Source organism: Pollachius pollachius (assembly GCF_949987615.1).
Source record: "Pollachius pollachius genome assembly, chromosome: 20".
In the NCBI taxonomy this organism is placed as follows: domain Eukaryota; kingdom Metazoa; phylum Chordata; class Actinopteri; order Gadiformes; family Gadidae; genus Pollachius; species Pollachius pollachius.
This window is the reverse complement of record NC_136953.1, coordinates 3918240-3937602: the sequence shown is the minus strand read 5'-3', so window position 1 is coordinate 3937602 and position 19363 is coordinate 3918240. Positions and strand designations below refer to the sequence as shown.

The following is a 19363-nucleotide window of genomic DNA, read 5'->3' as shown; positions in this document are numbered from 1 at the left end:
CAATGGCACCATACATGTTAAATTGCAGCCATTTTCTTGAAGGTTTGCCTTGAAGACAAATTTTTTGTTACAAGAATATACACCAAGAAATAAATAAGGGCATAACATGATATTGTATATATTGGTAATCTCCCTTTACCCTATAGAAGGGGTTCCTGCATGGGGTCTCAAACCCAAGGATGGGGAAATGGGCTTTGTAGAGCAGGCAACCATAGCAGAATGAGGACCAAACTCCTGGCCTATCAGGGACAGCGAAGCTCCTTCAGTAAGAGAATGCTGAATGGTTGCAGTTTCAAACCCAAATTTCCACTACTTTTTGGTGCATTAGTGGATTCTCCAATTTTCCACTATTGTTTAATGTTTAAAAGGATCCCCATTAGCTGTCACCAAAGTTGGACGAGCTAGTCTTCCTGGGGTCCACATAGAAAGACACAAAGCATAACAATACACAAGATACAAATCGTAATTCAGTTAACAATGATAAAAAAGCAGTCTAAAAGCAGTAAATCATTATTAACATCATCAGAAATTATTCAGAAAAAGTTAGTACATTCATGGGTATTACAATCATTATTGCATTCATACAGTAGGTATGTCCACTCACACATTTAAATAGTGCATTCTCAAATGGTACTTGGAAGATACTTTGCTAATCAATTTACATATATTCAGTGGGCAATTATTCCAATGATTAAATAACTGATAACGACTATATACCTGGGCATCCTTTAGCCAGAGACCCAAAGTACCTCAAGGTTTTATTTAAATCTTGATTCTGGTTTGAAGAAACAGAAATGACTACCTAGTAAGTTATAAGTTAATCTCTTCTGTGGTCTGGCTGTGGCTATAAGTGACGCAGGTGCTGTCCAAAACCACTGCGTCAAGGTGAAGGTGTTGATAGTTCCATGCCATGCGGTGAGGATGATGGTTAACGCCCTCTTAGAGAGTTGAAGAAGTTTCTTTAAACTTGGCCCGCATCGAAAATGATCTTATACATTAGGAAGGAACAATGGTCATAGCCACATATATCTGTATCATGATGTTCTTTTCAATGCCATCTCTGTTTGAATGAGGGAATTCCCACGCCCATGTCCTTGGTCGTATCAATATGTGTGTGTGTGTCTATGTGTGTGGAACAGAGAGGAGACTTAGCTCTGTGCTGTACTCAAAACGAAAGTGTGTGTGTGTGTGTGTGCGTGTTTGTGTGTGTGTGTCTGTCTGTGTGTGTGTGTATGTGTGTGTGTGTGTGTGTGTGTGTGTCTTCGCATTACATGCATGTGCGTGCAGGTTGTCATGAATGCCTGTGTGTTTCTTTGTGTGGTTGAGGGCTGGACGCTGTGCGATATTTTTGTGTCTGTGAGCCACAATCATTCACATGTCAGGGCATGTGAATTGTGTGTCTGTGAGAACACATACATGAACACTCACATACAAAGCTACATGGAAGCACACGCACAGACACATGCACACACGCACACATGCACGCCAACACACACACGCACACACACACACACAAACACACACACATACACACATACACACATACACACATACACACATACACACATACACACACACACACACACACACGTACACACTTTCTCACTCCCTGATGAAGAATAACTTCTCTTTAGGACACTTCATTTTAGAGCATGATCATGGGAAGATACAGGCAGCAATTTACCAAGCACATATTGAATGAGACAATGGGTGCACATGATTCTTAGAGGGAAACATTCACATCGTGGGCAGTAACAACAAAAGGCAGGGGGAGTGACCATCGTGGAGGTTTTAGGATTGACCATGGCTAAAGTCAGCCATGGCGGGAGAGACCAAGGTAAATTGCAATACACTATTGGAGAAGTGGACATGTCGGCAAGGCTACAAGACAGTTAAAGCAATTGACACAACAAATAGGTCAGTAGATTGGCATTGCCTGAGTATTGACTTGAAACTGAGGCCATGCAAATGCAATCCAAATGCAGGCTATCGTAATACTTAATTAGATAGGAGAAGGGAGACATCTCCCTTCCAAGGAGAATGTATACAAATCCATTCCAATTCACAAATACACAAACAAATCCATATCCTTTGCATATCAATATATATTATAATTACGATTAATATTTCCACGACACTCACAGAGACACACAGGCACACACTCACACAGACAGTCTGGTTTATGCCATTCATTCACCTGCTCGGTCTCGCTCCTCCTCCCATCTCTTTCCTCCCTCAAACATGTGGTTCACAAACACAGCAGATGCTTCACGCTAAGAACACGCATACACACACGTACACACACACCGGTTTTCAAAGGACCATGGGAAAGGTAAGATTCATCTTTTGTACCGCAATTTTTTTTGACTTTTGTAAGAGGAATACTGAAAGCACTTTGCCTACTGTTCATTATTCAACAGTCATCCAAGTCTCTTGTCGTCTGCCTCACGTTGACACAAACAGGTTGTTTGTGTCTATCGTCTGGTTTGGCTCCTAAACTACAATAGGATATTTGAAAGTAGAAGATGCCCTAAGCTATACATTTTGTTTTAGCCCGGCTTACGCAACTCCACCTTCTAAGACGACATCCCCGAGTGTCTCCAAGTGTCAAGTATGTCGTTGTTCAGTGCTCCGCCGCACTCTTCTTCAGATCACGGTTGACATGCCGAGCCTGTTAAACGCATTACTTTTCAGCTATAGTTAACTTCCGTTCTTGGACTGAGTTCACATTGGGTTGTTTTGTGCCCGACCTTACCTCGGGTTATGCAGTATCGTAGCAAACAAAGTATATGTGGGCTCCCAAGGGTTGGGTTGGATTTCTGTAATGAAGGTGATACACTTGCTTTGCAACATCGTTTTGGTTTGTTTCCTATGCGACACACCTGTGTCGATAAGGGCCTGTAACTCAACACTGGTGTGTAGCATTCTCGTGTTATTACGCGTGTCAGTGTTCACCCGAACGCATCCTTATGAACGGTTGCCATAACACGCCTGATACGATCTCGTTTCTACTGCACTTGAGTCCTTCAAGGAGATGAGGCCTCTCGAGTTAGTGCGTGTGACCATGTCAAATACATACTTGGGAAAGTAACAACTTGATCGCTCTTGAGAAAAGCCAACATGGTAAGATTGGAAAAATGTTGTAGACGCTATTTTGGAAATCAAACTTTTGCTTTACCAAACTATGAAACGCAATACATTAATGGGTTAAAGGAACACAGAGGATGTTGTCTATTTTTGGTCTTGGTTGATTGACCTCCTTTGACATCTGGAAGAGGCTGAATGAGAACAACTGAAATTTGTGCTGAACCCCCCCCCCCATACACATACACCTATAAACTAACATAACAAAGAAAATGTATTGTATCGATATCAGATCACATTAAGAGCAATAGTTGCGCAATAAGTTGCACAATTTATGATTGAATGAAGTCCATGAATCCAATCATCTGTAGTTATCAATGAATCATGAATCACCGTATAAGTCATCACAATTCTTACAATGAACATAACATAAATAAACACAACATAAACGATATTACCTGGACTTCATGACCAGATAAAGTGAATGGTGGTGTTACTTTTTGTTCAACAATTTATTTTCCAGATTCAATTCATGATTTATTTCTTTATGGATTGTTAAAACTTGATTTATGCTGGCCGTATAAAAACAATCCCCAAAGAAATATTCAGTACATTACTGACTGAAATAAGCAAAAGCAACATATTTCATATCAAATATATTATGATACAGTTCCTTGTCAGTTTCATTACTATATGTATCTTATGCCTACTTGCGTTTGATATATATTTTTGCTTTCTATTAAATGCATAAACTGCATTCATTCATTCATTCTTATACAACATGTCTATCTTTTTCCTCTTTAAATTTCTTTTTTATTTATATTTTTCAACAGACGCAAATCTTTCGCGAACATTTACGGCAGACAGAGTGTACGAATCTACAACCCTATCAACATACAAGTCAAGATGCGAGAATAATACAAAGTTAATACAAAGTTAGAGTTTTTCAAATGACCAACAAACGTGTTTATACATTTAGTAATATTCATGCAGAGCAGCCTCATCCGAGATTGCAAATGCGAATGTGTTTGCTTGTTTATTTGTGTGTGCGCATTTGTGTATGTGTGCGAGGCCCACTTAAATCGCCTAAATGTAAATTAAAATGAATACAGCGTGCACACCTGGTTATAGAAACAGATATATCCCATGCTATCTCTCACAATACTCTGTCATGCATGCTAATTTTCACCATGCGGTTGGGATTTAATTGTTTTTCGGTGGTTTTATTTCTCTGTAGAAACGCCCTAAATCTTGAGAAATCCACCCCACCACCAGCCGCTAGTGTCGGTGACGGCTCGCCAACGCAAGCTGCGAGGAGCAACGGAAGTAGACGAAGGAGGGAAGGGAAAGAAAGATAACGGTACGATTTAAATAGAGAAAACTCCCGGCAGGTTGGGTGAGATCCCCCTCCTCTGCTCCGAGAATGTTTTTTCCGCTCATTTCAGTGACAACTAAAGAAAATAAGTCTCCTCCACACAAACCCACACTTATACACAAGTATGAGGTCTCACATACACCATAACATGTACAAATATTAATTCAAACACAGACATACACACATGAATGCCCGAACGCATGCACGCACACGCATGCAAGCACGCATGCATAACACACACACACACACACACACACACACACACACACACACACACACACACACACTCACACACAAATATGCACACACAAGTATGCATACAACACACGGGCACTCACTTACACACAAACACACATGCATATACAAATATGCTTGTGTGTGCTTTTGTGTGTGTGTGTGTGTGTGTGTGTGTGTGTGTGTGTGTGTGTGTGAGCGTTTTTGTATGAACACGCACACACACACACACACACACACACACAAACAAGCACTTATGCATTGACACACACGCACAGATATGCCTACATGCACATGCAGACCCATATCATACTGAATATATGCTCACAAATATATGCAGGGCCACACATGCACATAAACATATACAGCCTGATACACACAAAGTCTGAGCACGGTGGCTTGTAACAAACAACTTTGAATATTTGTACATTTAGACCCGAAGAGGGTTTGTTGGGAAAAATGCAATTTCTCTGCAGTCGGATTCATAAAGTATAATGAAAGAAATAGTGCTAATTTAATTTAGACCATGCTTGAACATAAGATCTTCAGGTAAATAACCTTTTAGAGACTTCACAAACTCAACCAAACGCAACAGGGTTGTATGGAAATTCTAGATGAGGGAAATGGGATATTTTCCTCAATGAAACCCCATTCTGTGTCACTTACTTTTTTTTGATAAATACGGACGATCATATGTGTTATCCATGTTATTCATCATCGGCAGCAGCAGCTTCTAAGCTTCTGGATGTGTCTGAACGCGTCAGTGAGGGGCGTATGCTAATGCTGGACAAGGTAGATTCACCTCATCTAAACATGACGACGCTAATGAGGACACACACAGACACACCATGGGGTCGAATGTAACTTCTTATGTGACCTTTGTTTTACGCAAAAGTTTCAAAATGTTGTGGGAATTTTTTGCTGCTCACTCCATAATACCATAATATGGTATATTTTTAGTCCTTCAATATTTTTAGTATGGGTGCGTTTCACTTCCATACCACACACAGAGTGGCAGGTTTGCACGATAAACCTTTACAGACGCCTTCTAACAGGTCACTATTGCCGGTCGACTTATTGTTGGATGTTAATAGCCATACGTGCTTACAAAGGAGCAACAAAGGATGGTCCAAACTGAATTCCAGATGTTTTAATATCAGAGTTGAGATTCTTAGATAAGATTATTAAAGTCTAATTTGTGAGACTACATCCGTCTGAATTGTAATATATAAATAAAAAGTTGTGAAAATATTGCAGGGATGGAGTTACTTGACAAGTTCATGTAGTATATATTATTGCCATCCCCAAATACATTAACCTTCTGCAGTGAGCCAGTCACAGGCTGAACTTTATAAAAGGGAGCTATCTGACATTTAAGTATGTGTGTGTGTGTGTGTGTGTGTGTGTGTGTTTGTGTGTGTGTGTGTGTGTGTGTGTGTGTGTGTGTGTGTGTGTGTGTGTGTGTGTGTGTGTGTGTGTGCGTGTGTGTGTGTGTGTGCTTGCATTTGTGCGTCCAATTTCTGATACTGGGAGCGGTTGACTGTGGTCGGGGCTGAAGATTTCATGTTTCTTGCCTAGTAGTGTAGTCTTCCTTTAAGTGATTGTGTTTGTGTGTGTGGTGTGTGTGTGTGTGTGTGTGTATGTGTGAGTGTGTTTGTGTGTGTGTGTGTGCTGTTTGTGTGTGTGTGTGTCTGTGTGTGTGTGTGTGTGTGTGTGTGTGTGTGTGTGTGTGTTGAGTGTGTGTGTGTATGGTGAGTGTGTGTTTGAGTATGTGTGAGTGTGTGTGTGTGTGTGTGTGTGTGTGTGTGTGTGTGTGTGTGTGTTGCCAGCACTGTTTGTAGAGGGCTCAGATTCTTCATGGTCTTCCTACAGGTTTTCGGCCCTTCTCACTACACTAGTCAGCTGACTAAGCCAAGGGTTAAGCATCGCTAACAGCTAACACCCACACACTCACAAATTTAGAACACACACACACATGCACACACACACACACAACCGCAAACAAAGATACACACACACACACAAACACACGCACACACACACGCAAAAAAAGATACACCCTCAAAGAAAGAGACACACACATGCACTCAAAAACATAGATACACACTCACACGCACACACACACAGACGTACACCTGTGTGCAAGCATGCATACATACACACAAACAAAGATACACACACAAAACAATGTGAAAAACATATTCACTGACAAGAACACACATTACACACACACACACGCACACACACAAAGATATATTTTTTTGCTTCCTGTTGTTATGTGGTGTGAGTGAGAATGAGAATGAAAAGAGTTTAACACTCGCAGGCCGAGCGAGAGACGGCGACAAAAAGCGAGGGAGTGAGCGAGAGAGAGAGACAAAGAGATAAAGAGAGAGATAAAGGTGAAGAATGGGCACAAAGATGGCAAGAGAAGAGAAGATTAGGTGGAAGGTGAGACAGAGTGGGGGGGGGGGGGGAGGGGGAGGAGCCAGGAGATAAAGATAGTCAGAAGAGGGAGATCCGACAGCGCTCGTTTCCTCAGGATGTGGTTACCACGACAACGAGAAACAGCGAGACAACGTCAGAACCCCTCTCATCCACCTTTGACACCTGCGTAAAAAGTGTGCGACTACGTTTGTGTGTGTGTGTGTGTGTGTGTGCATGTGCGTGCGTGTGTTTGTGAGTCAAACTGGGTATTTATGGTTTTGTGTCTGGTGTGTGTGTTAAGATAAGCGTTTGGGTGTGTGTGTGTGTGTGTGTGTGTGTGCACGAGCGCAGTGTGTGCACTTTGAGTGTCTTTTCTTGCGTTTTTGGACTGTATAGGACCATGTGAAATATATAGTGACTTTGCATTTCAGCGTTCTGATCATGAGTGTGATTAACGTCAATATTCTTATCTGCTTCACCAAAGTGTGGCCTGTGAGTATGCTGTGGCGTTTGAAGAACAGAAGTACAGAGAACTGTTACATGGTTACATGTGACGAGACGGAGGAGGTGGGCGGGAGATTGATAGAAAGCCTACTGCAGGTTTAGACACAGAGAGAGCGAAAGCAAGAGCGAGAGAGAGCGCGAGAGAGAGAGAGCGAGAGTGAGATTGAGAGCAAGAGCCATAGAGAGAGAGAGAGAGAGAGAGAGAGAGAGAGAAAGAGAGAGAGAGAGAGAGAGCAAGAGAGAGAGTCAGACAGATAAGAGAGATAGAGAGAAGAGACTGGATGAGAAGAGCACTGGAGAGAGGAATTAAGAGAATCAGAACAGAAGAACGAGAGTGGATCGAAGAGAAATGCAGACGTTAAATGCTGTTGATGAACCTCCGCATGTATGTTATCATCTTCTATCTTGCTTCCTCATCTCTCTCTCTCTATCTCTCTCTATCTCTCTCTCTCTCTCTCACTCTCTTTGTCTTTCTCACTCCCTCTCTCTAGTATCTGGCTCTATTTCTAGAATTATCCATTAACACAAACAAGAAAGAAGAGATAGCTTGCTCGGCTAAACACATTGGCTTGTTAGCATTTGCATTTGCACTTGCTAACAAGAATTAGTTAGCTGGTAGCTGGTCGGTTACGTTAGTTAAGTTAGTTAATTACCTAACTCACTAGTTTGCTTCTCTCGTAGCGCATACTTAAAAAAAAAAAAACTGCCATGTTTTTTTGTCATTGGGAAGACAGGATAAGATATAATCATGTGGGCCATCTCATGTCATGTTTCCCTCTAAATGTCCAACAGAATTATTCAATGTAGAGAGGTTGAGGAAATTAGTTTGGTGTTTGTTTCGAGACTTATGTCCTTTTATTTGACGTATAGTTTAAGATTAATCAGTAGAGGCTCCAACATTTGAAAATAGGCCTCTAGGTGAACTCGGACTTTACCATAGTGTAATGGTGGATGCATGGTGTGTAAGAGTATAAGTGTAAGAAAGGGTGTCAATGTTCGTTTCATTTTCCTCTGTCAAATGCACTGAGCACTTTTTAGTCCGTCTGTCTCTCCGTCCTTCTTCTAGCTAAAAACCCTCTATTATCGTCATGGAAGACCCTTCAGCCACCAAACAGGCCAACACCCATCCAACCCACCACCATCTCTGCAACCACTTCAGCCTAACCCGTCCGAGCCCCAGGCCCGGGTACGCCTCTACCACCTGCCGGTCCCCCTCGGACCCCCTCCTGGAGCCAGGAAACAGTGCAGAACACCCACCGCAGTCCTCCACCACCTTCCCCACCTCCAGCCCTTCCTGGAGGAGCGGGGAGCACGCCGCATCTGGGAGGGGGCTCCACCACGGGGGCAGGAACGGTCTGAACGACGACAGTAACGTAGGAGATCACCTGGTCCACGAGTGGTCCGACGGCAGCGGGGCAAAGGAGGCCTGGGACGGCCGGGGGAGCTGTGGAAGCTCGGCGAGCGAGTTTTACGGGAAAGACGATTACTGTCGCTATGCGGACCGGGCTTTCCACGAGAGGAACGTCGGTGTCGGTGTCGACGTGGAGGGCGAACGAGACGCCCGGGACAGTTTTGACATGGTGTTTCACGACGACGGCGACAAACCAGCTTACAGTCGCTCCGATAGCTTCCAGGTCAGCTACGAGACGGTTAACGATAAGGACGCCCACAGCGCCCTCTCTGTGAACCACCCCCTGTTCTACGGCAGAGACGTGTTTAGACAGAGCAGTGTAGAGGAGGGCAGCACCGACGGCCAGCCCGGCCTCCACCACGGCTACCTGGGAAGGGTGGAGGACCCGGGTTCAAGTCAGAGCTCCGGGGAAGGTCGTTCCTCCCAGGTTCCGGAATGCGGGGATGGCGGTTGGCGGGGCGGCGAGGGCTGGGACCTCCAGGGTTCGGCGGCGGTGCCCAAAGCGCCGGCCGTGAGTAACGGGAGGTATCCTCAGAGGCTGGACTCCTTCTCCGAGGCCTTCCAGCCGTACCGCCGGAGGGGGTTACTCGCGGTCGCCGAGGGGGATCCCGCCGGCCGCCACTCACGGTTCGAGGCGGGACGGGGCGAGTTTGTGGGCTGGTTGGCGGACACCAGCCAGGGCTGTCGGTACGGCCCCACTTTGGACCCCTACGGCCCCGCTCACTCCTTCTTCCCCTCCCACCCGTCCCTCCCCTCCCCCCCCTCCCCCCCGTCCCAGCCTATGCCCTCGGTCCTCAGCCCCCCCCCCACCCCCTTGCCCCCATCCTCGCTCTCGCCCTCCCAAGGAGAGTGTCCGCATCCGTTCTCCACGGCCGCGGGCCAGAGAGAGGGGGAGTACAACGTCAGTACCATACAGTTTTTCCCTTCACACGCCCACTCCTCCCCCGGCGGAGTTTTCTGGAAGCTCCAGGGACTGCCCCATTGCTACCCACAGCAGTCATGTGACCACAGGGCCGTCACCGATGGCAACCACAGATCTCACCCTGGCGAAGAGGGCCAAGGCCTCTCAGGTAGGTGGAGCCGGAACCAATTGGTTCTTTTACCCTCAGAATTCTTTTTTTTTTTGCAAATATTCCTTTGCCTCTGATGGGTTATCACTTCCACCTCCAACTGCATAATCATCAATATTATAATTCGATTTTTATTTTTATTATAATTGTTATCATTAAATATTTTAAATTAATTGTCTCAATGAGCAAACTCAAGTGTAGAACAATAGGAATATTCTTAAAAAAAAATTGGCTAGATATCCTTTGTTAATATATTTGATACAATTTCACCCCAAAAAAAATTGTACTATACTTTATCTAAGCCGAAACCATCTTAGTGGTGTAGTTGGCTGAACTGGACTCTTTTTACCGGTATGCGTCACACATTTGCGGTACAGGTCATGCAGGTGTTTCTCCACATACGACGTGTGTTGATTGATGTGTTTCTCTGTGTCTGTATTGGCGGCTGGCACATTTACCGATATGCAAAACACCATTTTTTTTCCTACAATGAAACCCCTCTGCTTAACTTATATCCATCAATTATTCAATATATTGTACATTATTATGTTCATATTTCTGCTTTTTAATTTAATGAATTTATTGGTAGCAAAGGTGCTAACTTTTATCTATAATTTCTAGTGTCTCATTTTCTAAACCTCCTTTGCTTCTCTTCCTTCCAGAACATCAAAGTGTCCTAATGGCGCCTGAATCATCCTTCGTGAGCTGCTCCCCACTCACTCCCTCCTCCCTCACCCCCTCATTCCCGACACCCTCCCCCCTCCATCCATCATTCCATCCGGCTCACCTGCCGTCCTTCCACCAGAGGAAGGAGGGACGCATCAATTCCTGTCCGTCACAGACTCTAGAGGTGCAGAGTGGATCTCTTAGCCAATCACATCCCAAGGTTCAGGATAGTCACTGTTGTTGGTTTTTAATTGATGATAAACAAGAATCATCTTGATGCTGCAGTATTATTGCTCAGTTTTAAATATGTAATTATGTTTCAAATATCTTTGAAGAAGATATAATAACAAATATATCAATAAATACTGTTTTAAATATTTGGATCAAACTCTTTACAGCCAACCAGTCAACAGTTTGGTAAAGAAAGAGAGACAGACAGAGAGACAGAAAGAGAGACAGATAGAGAAACAGACAGTATATGTAGAAACCGAAACCTCAAAAACACTTTTCTTTCCTCCACCCCAATCCAACAGATTGGAAACCCCTCGACCTACAGGGAAACTCCATTTCCCAGCATGCTTCACCACAGGGAAGCCGCCCAAAGGCGGGGCCATTACACTCCTCGACCAATCCTCAATCCAATCCGGCAGGGGGCGGGGCTATACTCCTCCGCCTCGCCTCTCAGTCCCAGCCCGCAGGAGATGGTCAGAGGGGGAGATGTAGAGGAACAGTATGCTGAAGCACCGTGAGTATGGAGGGCAGCAATAGTGTTTAGCACCTGCTAAATGAGGATAAATGAGTAAATAGCGTATAGAGAGACATTCTTACTGTCTAGTTTAAAAACATTGCTATTGTGCTAATATTGACAGAACATGCCTCTATCGCCTTAAAGTAAAAATAACAGTGTCGTTGTTTCTTCTGGTGTCCAGGTGTATCAACGTCGGTCCTGACTTCCAGGCAGAGCTCCCCACCTGCCACCCAGAGTGGGAGGAGTCACCCCGCCCCATGGAGGAAGCGTTGCCGAGGGAACAGTTGCTATGGAAACCGTTCCCCCTGTTGGAAGAGAGTGTCGTTGTGCAGGATCACGGTAATGTACAGGACAGTCGGGAAACTACAGTGCCTGATTTGGTTCAAATTGTTTTTCTAAGTGTGTGAACTACAGCTTATGTCACAGTTACAATGTGCAGCCATGCCGGGTCAGTCGCAAATGTTTATTATTCTGGAAGCTTCCAAGGTGCGTTGCAGACAAAAATGCCTTTTGACGAAATTGTACAGACGTACTTCAATCATGGCAATGACACTTGTGACGCAACAGCGGCAGCCATCTTGGTTACAAACCCGCCCCATATTAGAAAACCGGTTGAAATTGGGCCGACTACGGACAGGTCTGAGGGAAATCTTTCTGAACGGGAGAGGGGCCAGCCACATATGCAAGAGCAATTATAAAATGACCTTGGAGCTTTGTTTGTTTCTTTGAGTCTTCCATATGAAATTATAACATGACCTTGGAGATTTGTTTGTTTCTTTGAGTCTTCCATATGAAACACGAAAGTCTTGATTAAAAAGCTTTGCTTTAATTAACAACCTAAAAGTTCTGTGTGTCTGTGTGTCTGTGTGTCTGTCTGTCTGTCTGTCTGTCTGTCTGTCTGTCTGTCTGTCTGTCTGTCTGTGTGTGTGTGTGTGTGTGTGTGTGTGTCTTTGTGTGTGTGTGTGTGTGTGTGTGTGTGTGTGTGTGTGTGTGTGTGTAGTTGAACAGCTGCTGTCAATGTGTAATTCTAGCTGCCTGCCAGGAGGGGGGGCCAACACAGAGCTGGCGCTGCATTCCCTGCATCACTGCAACGGAGACACAATGGTGAATATACCGCCACTGTCACAAACCTGTTGCCTTTTTTATTTCATTCATTCATTCATTCATTCATTCAGTCTTTTAAAAAGAAAACCTGTATGTTGCCTGTATCCATCCTCAGACAATGCTTTCGTGGTTGCACTGATTGAATCTTTCACTCACTCACTCACTCATTCACTCATTCAATTACACACTCACTCGCTACCTTCATTCATTTTTCTTCCTTCTTTAATTTTCCTCTCATCCGTGCTCATCTCATCCCTCGCTCCATCCCTCCGTTCCTGAAGGCTACCCTGGAGATGTTGCTGCTGTCGTTGCACACGGCGGCCGGAGACTACCACTACTCTGGTGCTCACGGTTTACCCTCTTTTCAATCCAACTTTATGTGTGAAGCGCTTTTCATGCAAAATGCACAAAAACAAAAAAAACGGATAAAATTCGAGGATAACAATAAAATAAACATGTTAGAGATACTTTTAAACACATTAAAACTAAATCATTCACAATTCTGTGACCACAATAAACGATTACAACAGTTTGGCGGTAAGCAGCTTTTGAAAGGCTGTCACTTTTAGTTTGTTTTGGGCTGTTGTACCTTCTAAACAGGTGTGTTGAACTTTGTTTGTGATTATTGGTTTATTTTGTTTTTTACTATTCATCACCTCTTTTTCTCTGTTCCTCTATCTCTAACTGTCCCTCCCTCTCTTTTTCTCTCACTCTCTCTCTGTCTCTGTCTCACCCCCTCTCTCTCTCTTTCTCTCTGTATCTCTAAATTCAAATGAGCTTAAAATTGGCGCGGAAAAAAACGAACATTTACAAAACAAAGAATAAATAATACAGAAATATAAAATGTGTGTCTAACAATCTCTCTCTGCAGGCAGCGACATGTGGACCGACCAGGAGAGGGCAGTGTTCGGCGAAGGCCTGAGGACTCTGGGCAAAGACTTCTCCTCCATACAGTACATGGTACGAATGGCTACATGCGGCCTCCGCAAAGATCACAAAGACACACACACACACACACACACACACACACACACACACACACACACACACACACACACACACACACACACACACACACACACACACTCACACTGTAACTCAGCAAAGAAGACATTACACACAAGTGTAATGTGTCCTTTGCTGAGTGATAAGGCATTGTGACTCCCTATTAGTCGGGTTTGGGAGGGAGGAATGATAGTGTCTGGTTTCAAACCGTAACGTCCCAACCACGATAGGTTTAAACACATTTCTAAAGAAATGCAATGTGAATACTTATGTATTCGTTGAAGGGTTCATGTGTCTTTAATTGAGTGTGTGTGTGTGCGTGCATTCTGCAGGTAAGAACCAAGAGTGTGCGTCAGTGTGTTGAGTTCTACTACCTGGGTAAGAGGCTGATGGACATGCAGCGGAGACAGGCCAACAGACAGAGAGAGGTGGAGGCAGCTGAAGCCATGGATCAGCAGGTCAACACACACACACACACACACACACACACACACACACATTCACACACACACAAACATACATGGACAGAAGCCCACTATCGTGATGGCAGTAAACCTTTGCTCTTTCATTCCCGGATGTGTTTGTACAATCCCTCTCCTGCACCCTTTACCCCTCAACCTTTAACCAATAGGACAGTGTTGTCATGTGGATGTCATTGTACCATTTATTTATTTACGTGGGGAGTTTGGCATGCTCTGCCTGAGTTCACGTGGGTCTGGTTTCCCTCTCACACCGAAATACCAAAGATTAACGTCAGGTTTGGGTTTAGTTGTGTGCGTTGTTAGCTTCTATGTCAGTCAGTCTTTCCTAGAAATCTTCTGGAAATCAGTTAGGATTGGTCAAATACAGAGGATAGATCCAACTTAGATCTAACTTTCTAAAAAACCTACTTGCCAACTAACTAGCATATTAGCAACAACAATTGTGTCTGTATTCATTCTGTCAAACCTGCTCTTTCCCTCTGACCTCACTCATTCCCTAACACACTTACACACAGACTTTCTTTGCCTGCTCAGATTAAATCTTTTCCCACAGTGCATTCTGTCTGTCACGTTTCCTTTCCTCTGAGGAAGCAATAACTTTAAGCTCATCATTTAACTGCCATTGCTTGGATCATCTTTCGCATACATGCTCATAAAACTCACACACAGAGAATTACATGCTGGCAATTATTTAATGTTTCTGTAGGTTACCTCTGTCCCCCAACCAATGAGGACGTTGCTTGGACAGGAAAGGGCGGTACCTGCTCCATCGACTAACTTCTTCCCTTGTAAAATGTGTGGCAAGTGAGTAGGACCTGTTGTATTGGAGGGCTTAAGTTATGTCCTCTTTACCAAAGCAATGCCAACAGATCGTTTGGATTTTACAACTTGCCTTCTAATTCTATTCTCTCTCTCCCTCCCTCTCTGGTTCACTCCGTCCTCCATCTCGCTTTTGTTTATAATCCACCCTCCCTATCCATCCTCTTTTCCTTGGTATTCCAACTTTCTCTTTCCAATTTAACTTTTTATTCATCAATGTTTATTCTCATCGTTCTCTTTCATTCGTTCCTCCCTTCCCTCCTTTCTACTTTCCAACCTTTCCCCCTATCCAGAATGTTCTTTAAGATAAAGTCGCGCAATGCCCACATGAAGATCCACCGTCAGCCGCCGGAGGAATGGAGCGAGCGCCGGCTTCAGCCCCAGCTCCACCCCCACCGGCTCAACATAGCCCACAGCCTCACCCCCAACCTGGGGGGCAGTGCTACTCTACTCCAGCCCCAGGCTTCTCCCCGGGCCTACTCCTTCCAAGGCCTAACCCTCCCCTCCAACAACAACAGCAATAACAGTCATCCAGACAGTGTTTTGAACTCGTTTGAGGTAAACAACGACCACAACAGCGGCGGCAGCGGTGTTGCTCATGCCAGCGACATGCGCATTAGGAACGGCATTAGCACTTTATCAGCCTTTAGCAACATGAGCGAGACAAACCCTCATGATGTTCTTGGGGGCGGGGTCAGTGACTCTGCAGCCAATCAGAGAGGGCCTCCGAATGTTCGGTCTCCTGTCCATCCATCCTGGACTCTGTGGACAGGCTGAGAACCTGTGGAATCAAATCGACTCAGGGGTACTAGAGATCATTTTTTATATCAAAGTACGAAGTACATTTTTTTGGGCAAATATTAATAATGAATAATAATTTTTTGCCTTTTCTTTTTGTATAAAATGTTTACTTTTAGGGAAGCTCTGAGGGCCATACTTTTTTTAACACAAAGATGTGTTATTGCAGTACGCTGAGTATTGTGGACTGAAGGTTTCCATCAGTTTGGATCCACATCAATTCATTGCACGCTCAGCTTGATGCACACACACACACACACACACACACACACACACACACACACACACACACACACACACACACAGACACACACATACACACATACACTCACCTAGTTCTTATACAGCGCTCAAATGGGTTAATATTGACCTTGGTGAAACATCTACGGTTGATGTTAAACGATGTGTGTGTGTGTGTGTGTGTGTGTGTGTGTGTGTGTGTGTGTGTGTGTGTGGAGGGGGGGTTCTGTGTATGAGTGACTAAGTGAGTGTGTGTGTGTGTGTAGATAGATAGTTTCATGCTTTTTCTTTACAAAACTTTACTAAAACAGGATTCAACTGCACTAAACAAAGTTATTGAAATAGTGTTCAATTGTTCTAAATAGAAAGTTATTAAAACAGTATTAACAAAATATAATAAACAGAACAATGTTAAACCAGCATTATTGTGGATAACCATTAGTTGTCTGCTCTCTCTTGGTCATTTAGCTTCCTCCTCCTAATCTTTGTCCGGTGAGGTGTTTAATGAAGTGAGTTAGGCCTTCTCCTGGTTTCCTACCAGGGGATTGTACTCCCTTGACCCCCTATCTTTATCCATCGTATGAGAGGGTGTATTAGAGGCTGTATTGTTTTGCATCAATCTTAGGATTTGTATGTTGCTGTATGTTATAAAGTAAGGGAGTTATACAAAGGATGCACACACATTGACCCACATACAAAAACACGCTTGGAAATAAAAACTCAGATTATGCAAGCACACATGCACAAACACAAACATGCATCGGCTCACACACGCAAACAAACACACTCACACACATACACACACACATACACACACACACACACACACACACATACACACACAAACAAACACACAAATCTGCACGGACTTACTCATACACAAACTCACACACAAATTCATGATCAAACGCACAAACTTAGCTGCGTGCATACATGAGTCTATGTACGCAAACTGTTTGCCCATTGTGAAACCCAGCCGGCCCAGCACAGTGTGAGGCAGGCCAAACACTTTGCTGTCCATGCGTTCCACAGTCCAACATGACAGGCAGCACTAGGGGACTGCGGGGCCCCAGCCACGCTCTGCCTACTCTATGGGACGGCTATAGGGGCTGATTCCCAGTCCTCAGGTCTACTTCACAGCCTTGTACTTTACACATGACGTCATCGCCTCACCTGTCACATGTCACCTGCTTTTATGAGGGGTCGGGCAGGGTCGGTGGGCCACTGGCTCCCAGGGTGTACGGCTCACAGACAAAAGGTGTTAGATTCCCAGTTAATTTGATTTCCATTAGCTGCCTATTACGCCTATACCTGTTCCTTAATCCTTAATGCATGTTTGGGGCAGTTTTTCCAAGTCCTCTACTTGTTAGGACATTTGTGAAGTTTGTAACTGTTATTGATGGGTGTATAAATGCACGAATGGAAATTTGGAACGTCTTACATTTCATTAATCCTGTTTTTCTGAAATCTATACTCATAAATGCATACATTATACATATGGTTTATTTGTACACATAATGTTCTCTATTAATAAATATGGCTGAAAATACCTGTTTTCCCTAGCCTGAGAAAGCTATGCTTTTTGACTAACTCGCTCAACTATCCTCAACTTTCTCATGGATACCTTTTGTTTTGCATTGTATTCAAAGCTGAAACACATGTAAACTGTTACCCTGTTATGTGTTCCCATTTGGAGCGTATCTTGGTTAAATGTGGTTCTTCATTGTCATGAGGGGACCTCGGTTCAGCTCCATGTTGTGGTTAACATGAATTAACTTGTGGCTCTGACTTGAAACCTAAACGAGTTTCATATGAAGCCATTGAAGGGCTGTGATGCTCAGTGTTTAATTGGTGGCTTTGTTCAATGCCCAGAGGGGCGAGGGGAGGAATGAAAGGGGGCAGGGTCTAAAGTTTGTGAATGCAACGCCTGTCTCGCAGTGGAGGGGAGGGCCTGGGCAGACATGCACACAGACAAAAGGACAGGGAGGAGCAAGCAAGGAGCTAGAAAAACAGAGTTAAAGACAGAGAAAGAGACCCACACAGACAGTGAGCAGTGACAGTGAGAGCGAGAGAGGGAGACAGAGAGAGAAAGAGAGAGAGAGAGAGAGAGAGAGAAATTAAAAAGAGGTTGGTTTAACCCAAACCTAACTCACACACTCTCATTCCCCTCTGGCCCGCTTTGTTTCTCACGTTTTTCCCACGTTTTTTTGTCTGTGTTACAATGCTTTTGGGACAATTGACACATTACATAAATACACGAGTATGAGAAAAGACCTACTGTGATTTGGGATCATTATTTTACTGCCAGCATCACAGTAATACAATTCACTTGCCAGTTCCCGGTTCCTCATGAGAAAACTTTAGGTAAAAGAATCAGCCCTACTGTATTGACTTCTTGAACCAGCTTCTTGAGCTTCTTGTTGTACTGTCACTGCTCTCTACCTCCTATGTATCTTAACTATATATCTTGTTAAGCTAGCGGCTATCTTGGTTGGTTGGGTTGGTCAAACTCTTATTATCATTGTTAACCCATGACAACTCAATTCATTATTTTGAGTTCTGCGTTCTATTTCCCCAAACAGGATTTAGAATGCATTTTGATGAAGTCGTCATCGACCCAACAAACCAACATGGCAACAAAGGTGTATACCACACTATACTACAATGATGCATAGGTCAAGAGTCTAATGCATTTAGTTTAATGCATTTCTATTTACTATTCCGACCCTTATCTCTCCGGCCTTATTCTAGATGATAGCACTACAGGCAACTATTGTAAGGTAAAGTCTCACTCTCTACACTCTGCTCTTTCTTTCTTTCTTTCTTTCTTTCTTTCTTTCTTTCTTTCTTTCTTTCTTTCTTTCGTTCTTTCTTTCTTTCTTTCAGGTTAAATTTCTCAGGTCCTTAAGGGAATTCCTCCAGCCTTAAAGGTGGCTGTATTCCAGGTGCCCCCCCCTGTTACTACTACGATACGCCTGTGCACTGACAAACACACACATGCACGCACTACAAGGTGCTATGGGCTAATGCACACACAAACACATGTACACACTACATGGTGCTGTGCTCGTGAACACACAGGCATGCATATTATGTTACAAGAGAGTAGAGAACACTGGGTGGAGGGTCAAAGAGAGAGAGACAGAGAGAGAGAGAAAAAGGGATAGAGAGCCAGAGAGGGATAGACAGAAAGAGAGGGGGACAGAGAGAGAAAGGGAGAGAGAGGGATAGACAGAAAGGGGGGGACAGCCAGAGAGAGAGAGAGAGAGAGAGAGAGAGAAAGGGAAAGGACCAGGGGCTCATGGAAATAAGATCAATTAAACAAAGTCAAACTGTGGTGCAACTTTTAAAGGGATCCGATTACTCCTGCTCATGGGAATGAATATGTGAACCGTTTGC

The 19363-nt window shown here is 44.0% G+C and overlaps 1 protein-coding gene across 5 annotated transcripts; it reads left to right on the top strand.

Moving 5' to 3' along the window:
• The first annotated feature begins 2251 nt into the window (after positions 1-2251).
• LOC307091153 (uncharacterized protein) lies at positions 2252-17503 on the top strand. Of its 5 annotated transcripts, none has more exons than XM_079758062.1 (13): positions 2252-2332; positions 2554-2611; positions 4322-4444; positions 8688-10102; positions 10765-10988; positions 11302-11513; positions 11698-11855; positions 12517-12620; positions 12902-12962; positions 13492-13580; positions 13958-14083; positions 14814-14911; positions 15220-17503. In XM_079758062.1, the coding sequence occupies exons 4-13, from the start codon at positions 8710-8712 to the stop codon at positions 15701-15703; spliced, it is 2949 nt and encodes a 982-aa protein (XP_079614188.1). In that variant the 5' UTR covers positions 2252-2332; positions 2554-2611; positions 4322-4444; positions 8688-8709; the 3' UTR covers positions 15704-17503. The 5 variants fall into 5 exon arrangements, with proteins under 5 accessions (XP_079614188.1, XP_079614187.1, XP_079614189.1 ...); XM_079758063.1 differs by lacking the exon at positions 2554-2611 and adding an exon at positions 3918-4008 and having other exon boundaries at positions 2272-2332; XM_079758061.1 differs by lacking the exon at positions 2554-2611 and having other exon boundaries at positions 2267-2332.
• Positions 17504-19363: the final 1860 nt, after the last annotated feature.

Excerpts from the sequence above, each read along its gene's own strand:
- LOC307091153 (XM_079758062.1), top strand. The coding sequence starts at position 8,710 with ATGGAAGACCCTTCAGCCACCAAACAGGCCAACACCCATCCAACCCAC. Across the intron at positions 11,856-12,516 it reads TGTCGTTGTGCAGGATCACG|TTGAACAGCTGCTGTCAATG; the intron begins GTAATGTACAGG and ends GTGTGTGTGTAG. Across the intron at positions 12,621-12,901 it reads ACTGCAACGGAGACACAATG|GCTACCCTGGAGATGTTGCT; the intron begins GTGAATATACCG and ends CCGTTCCTGAAG.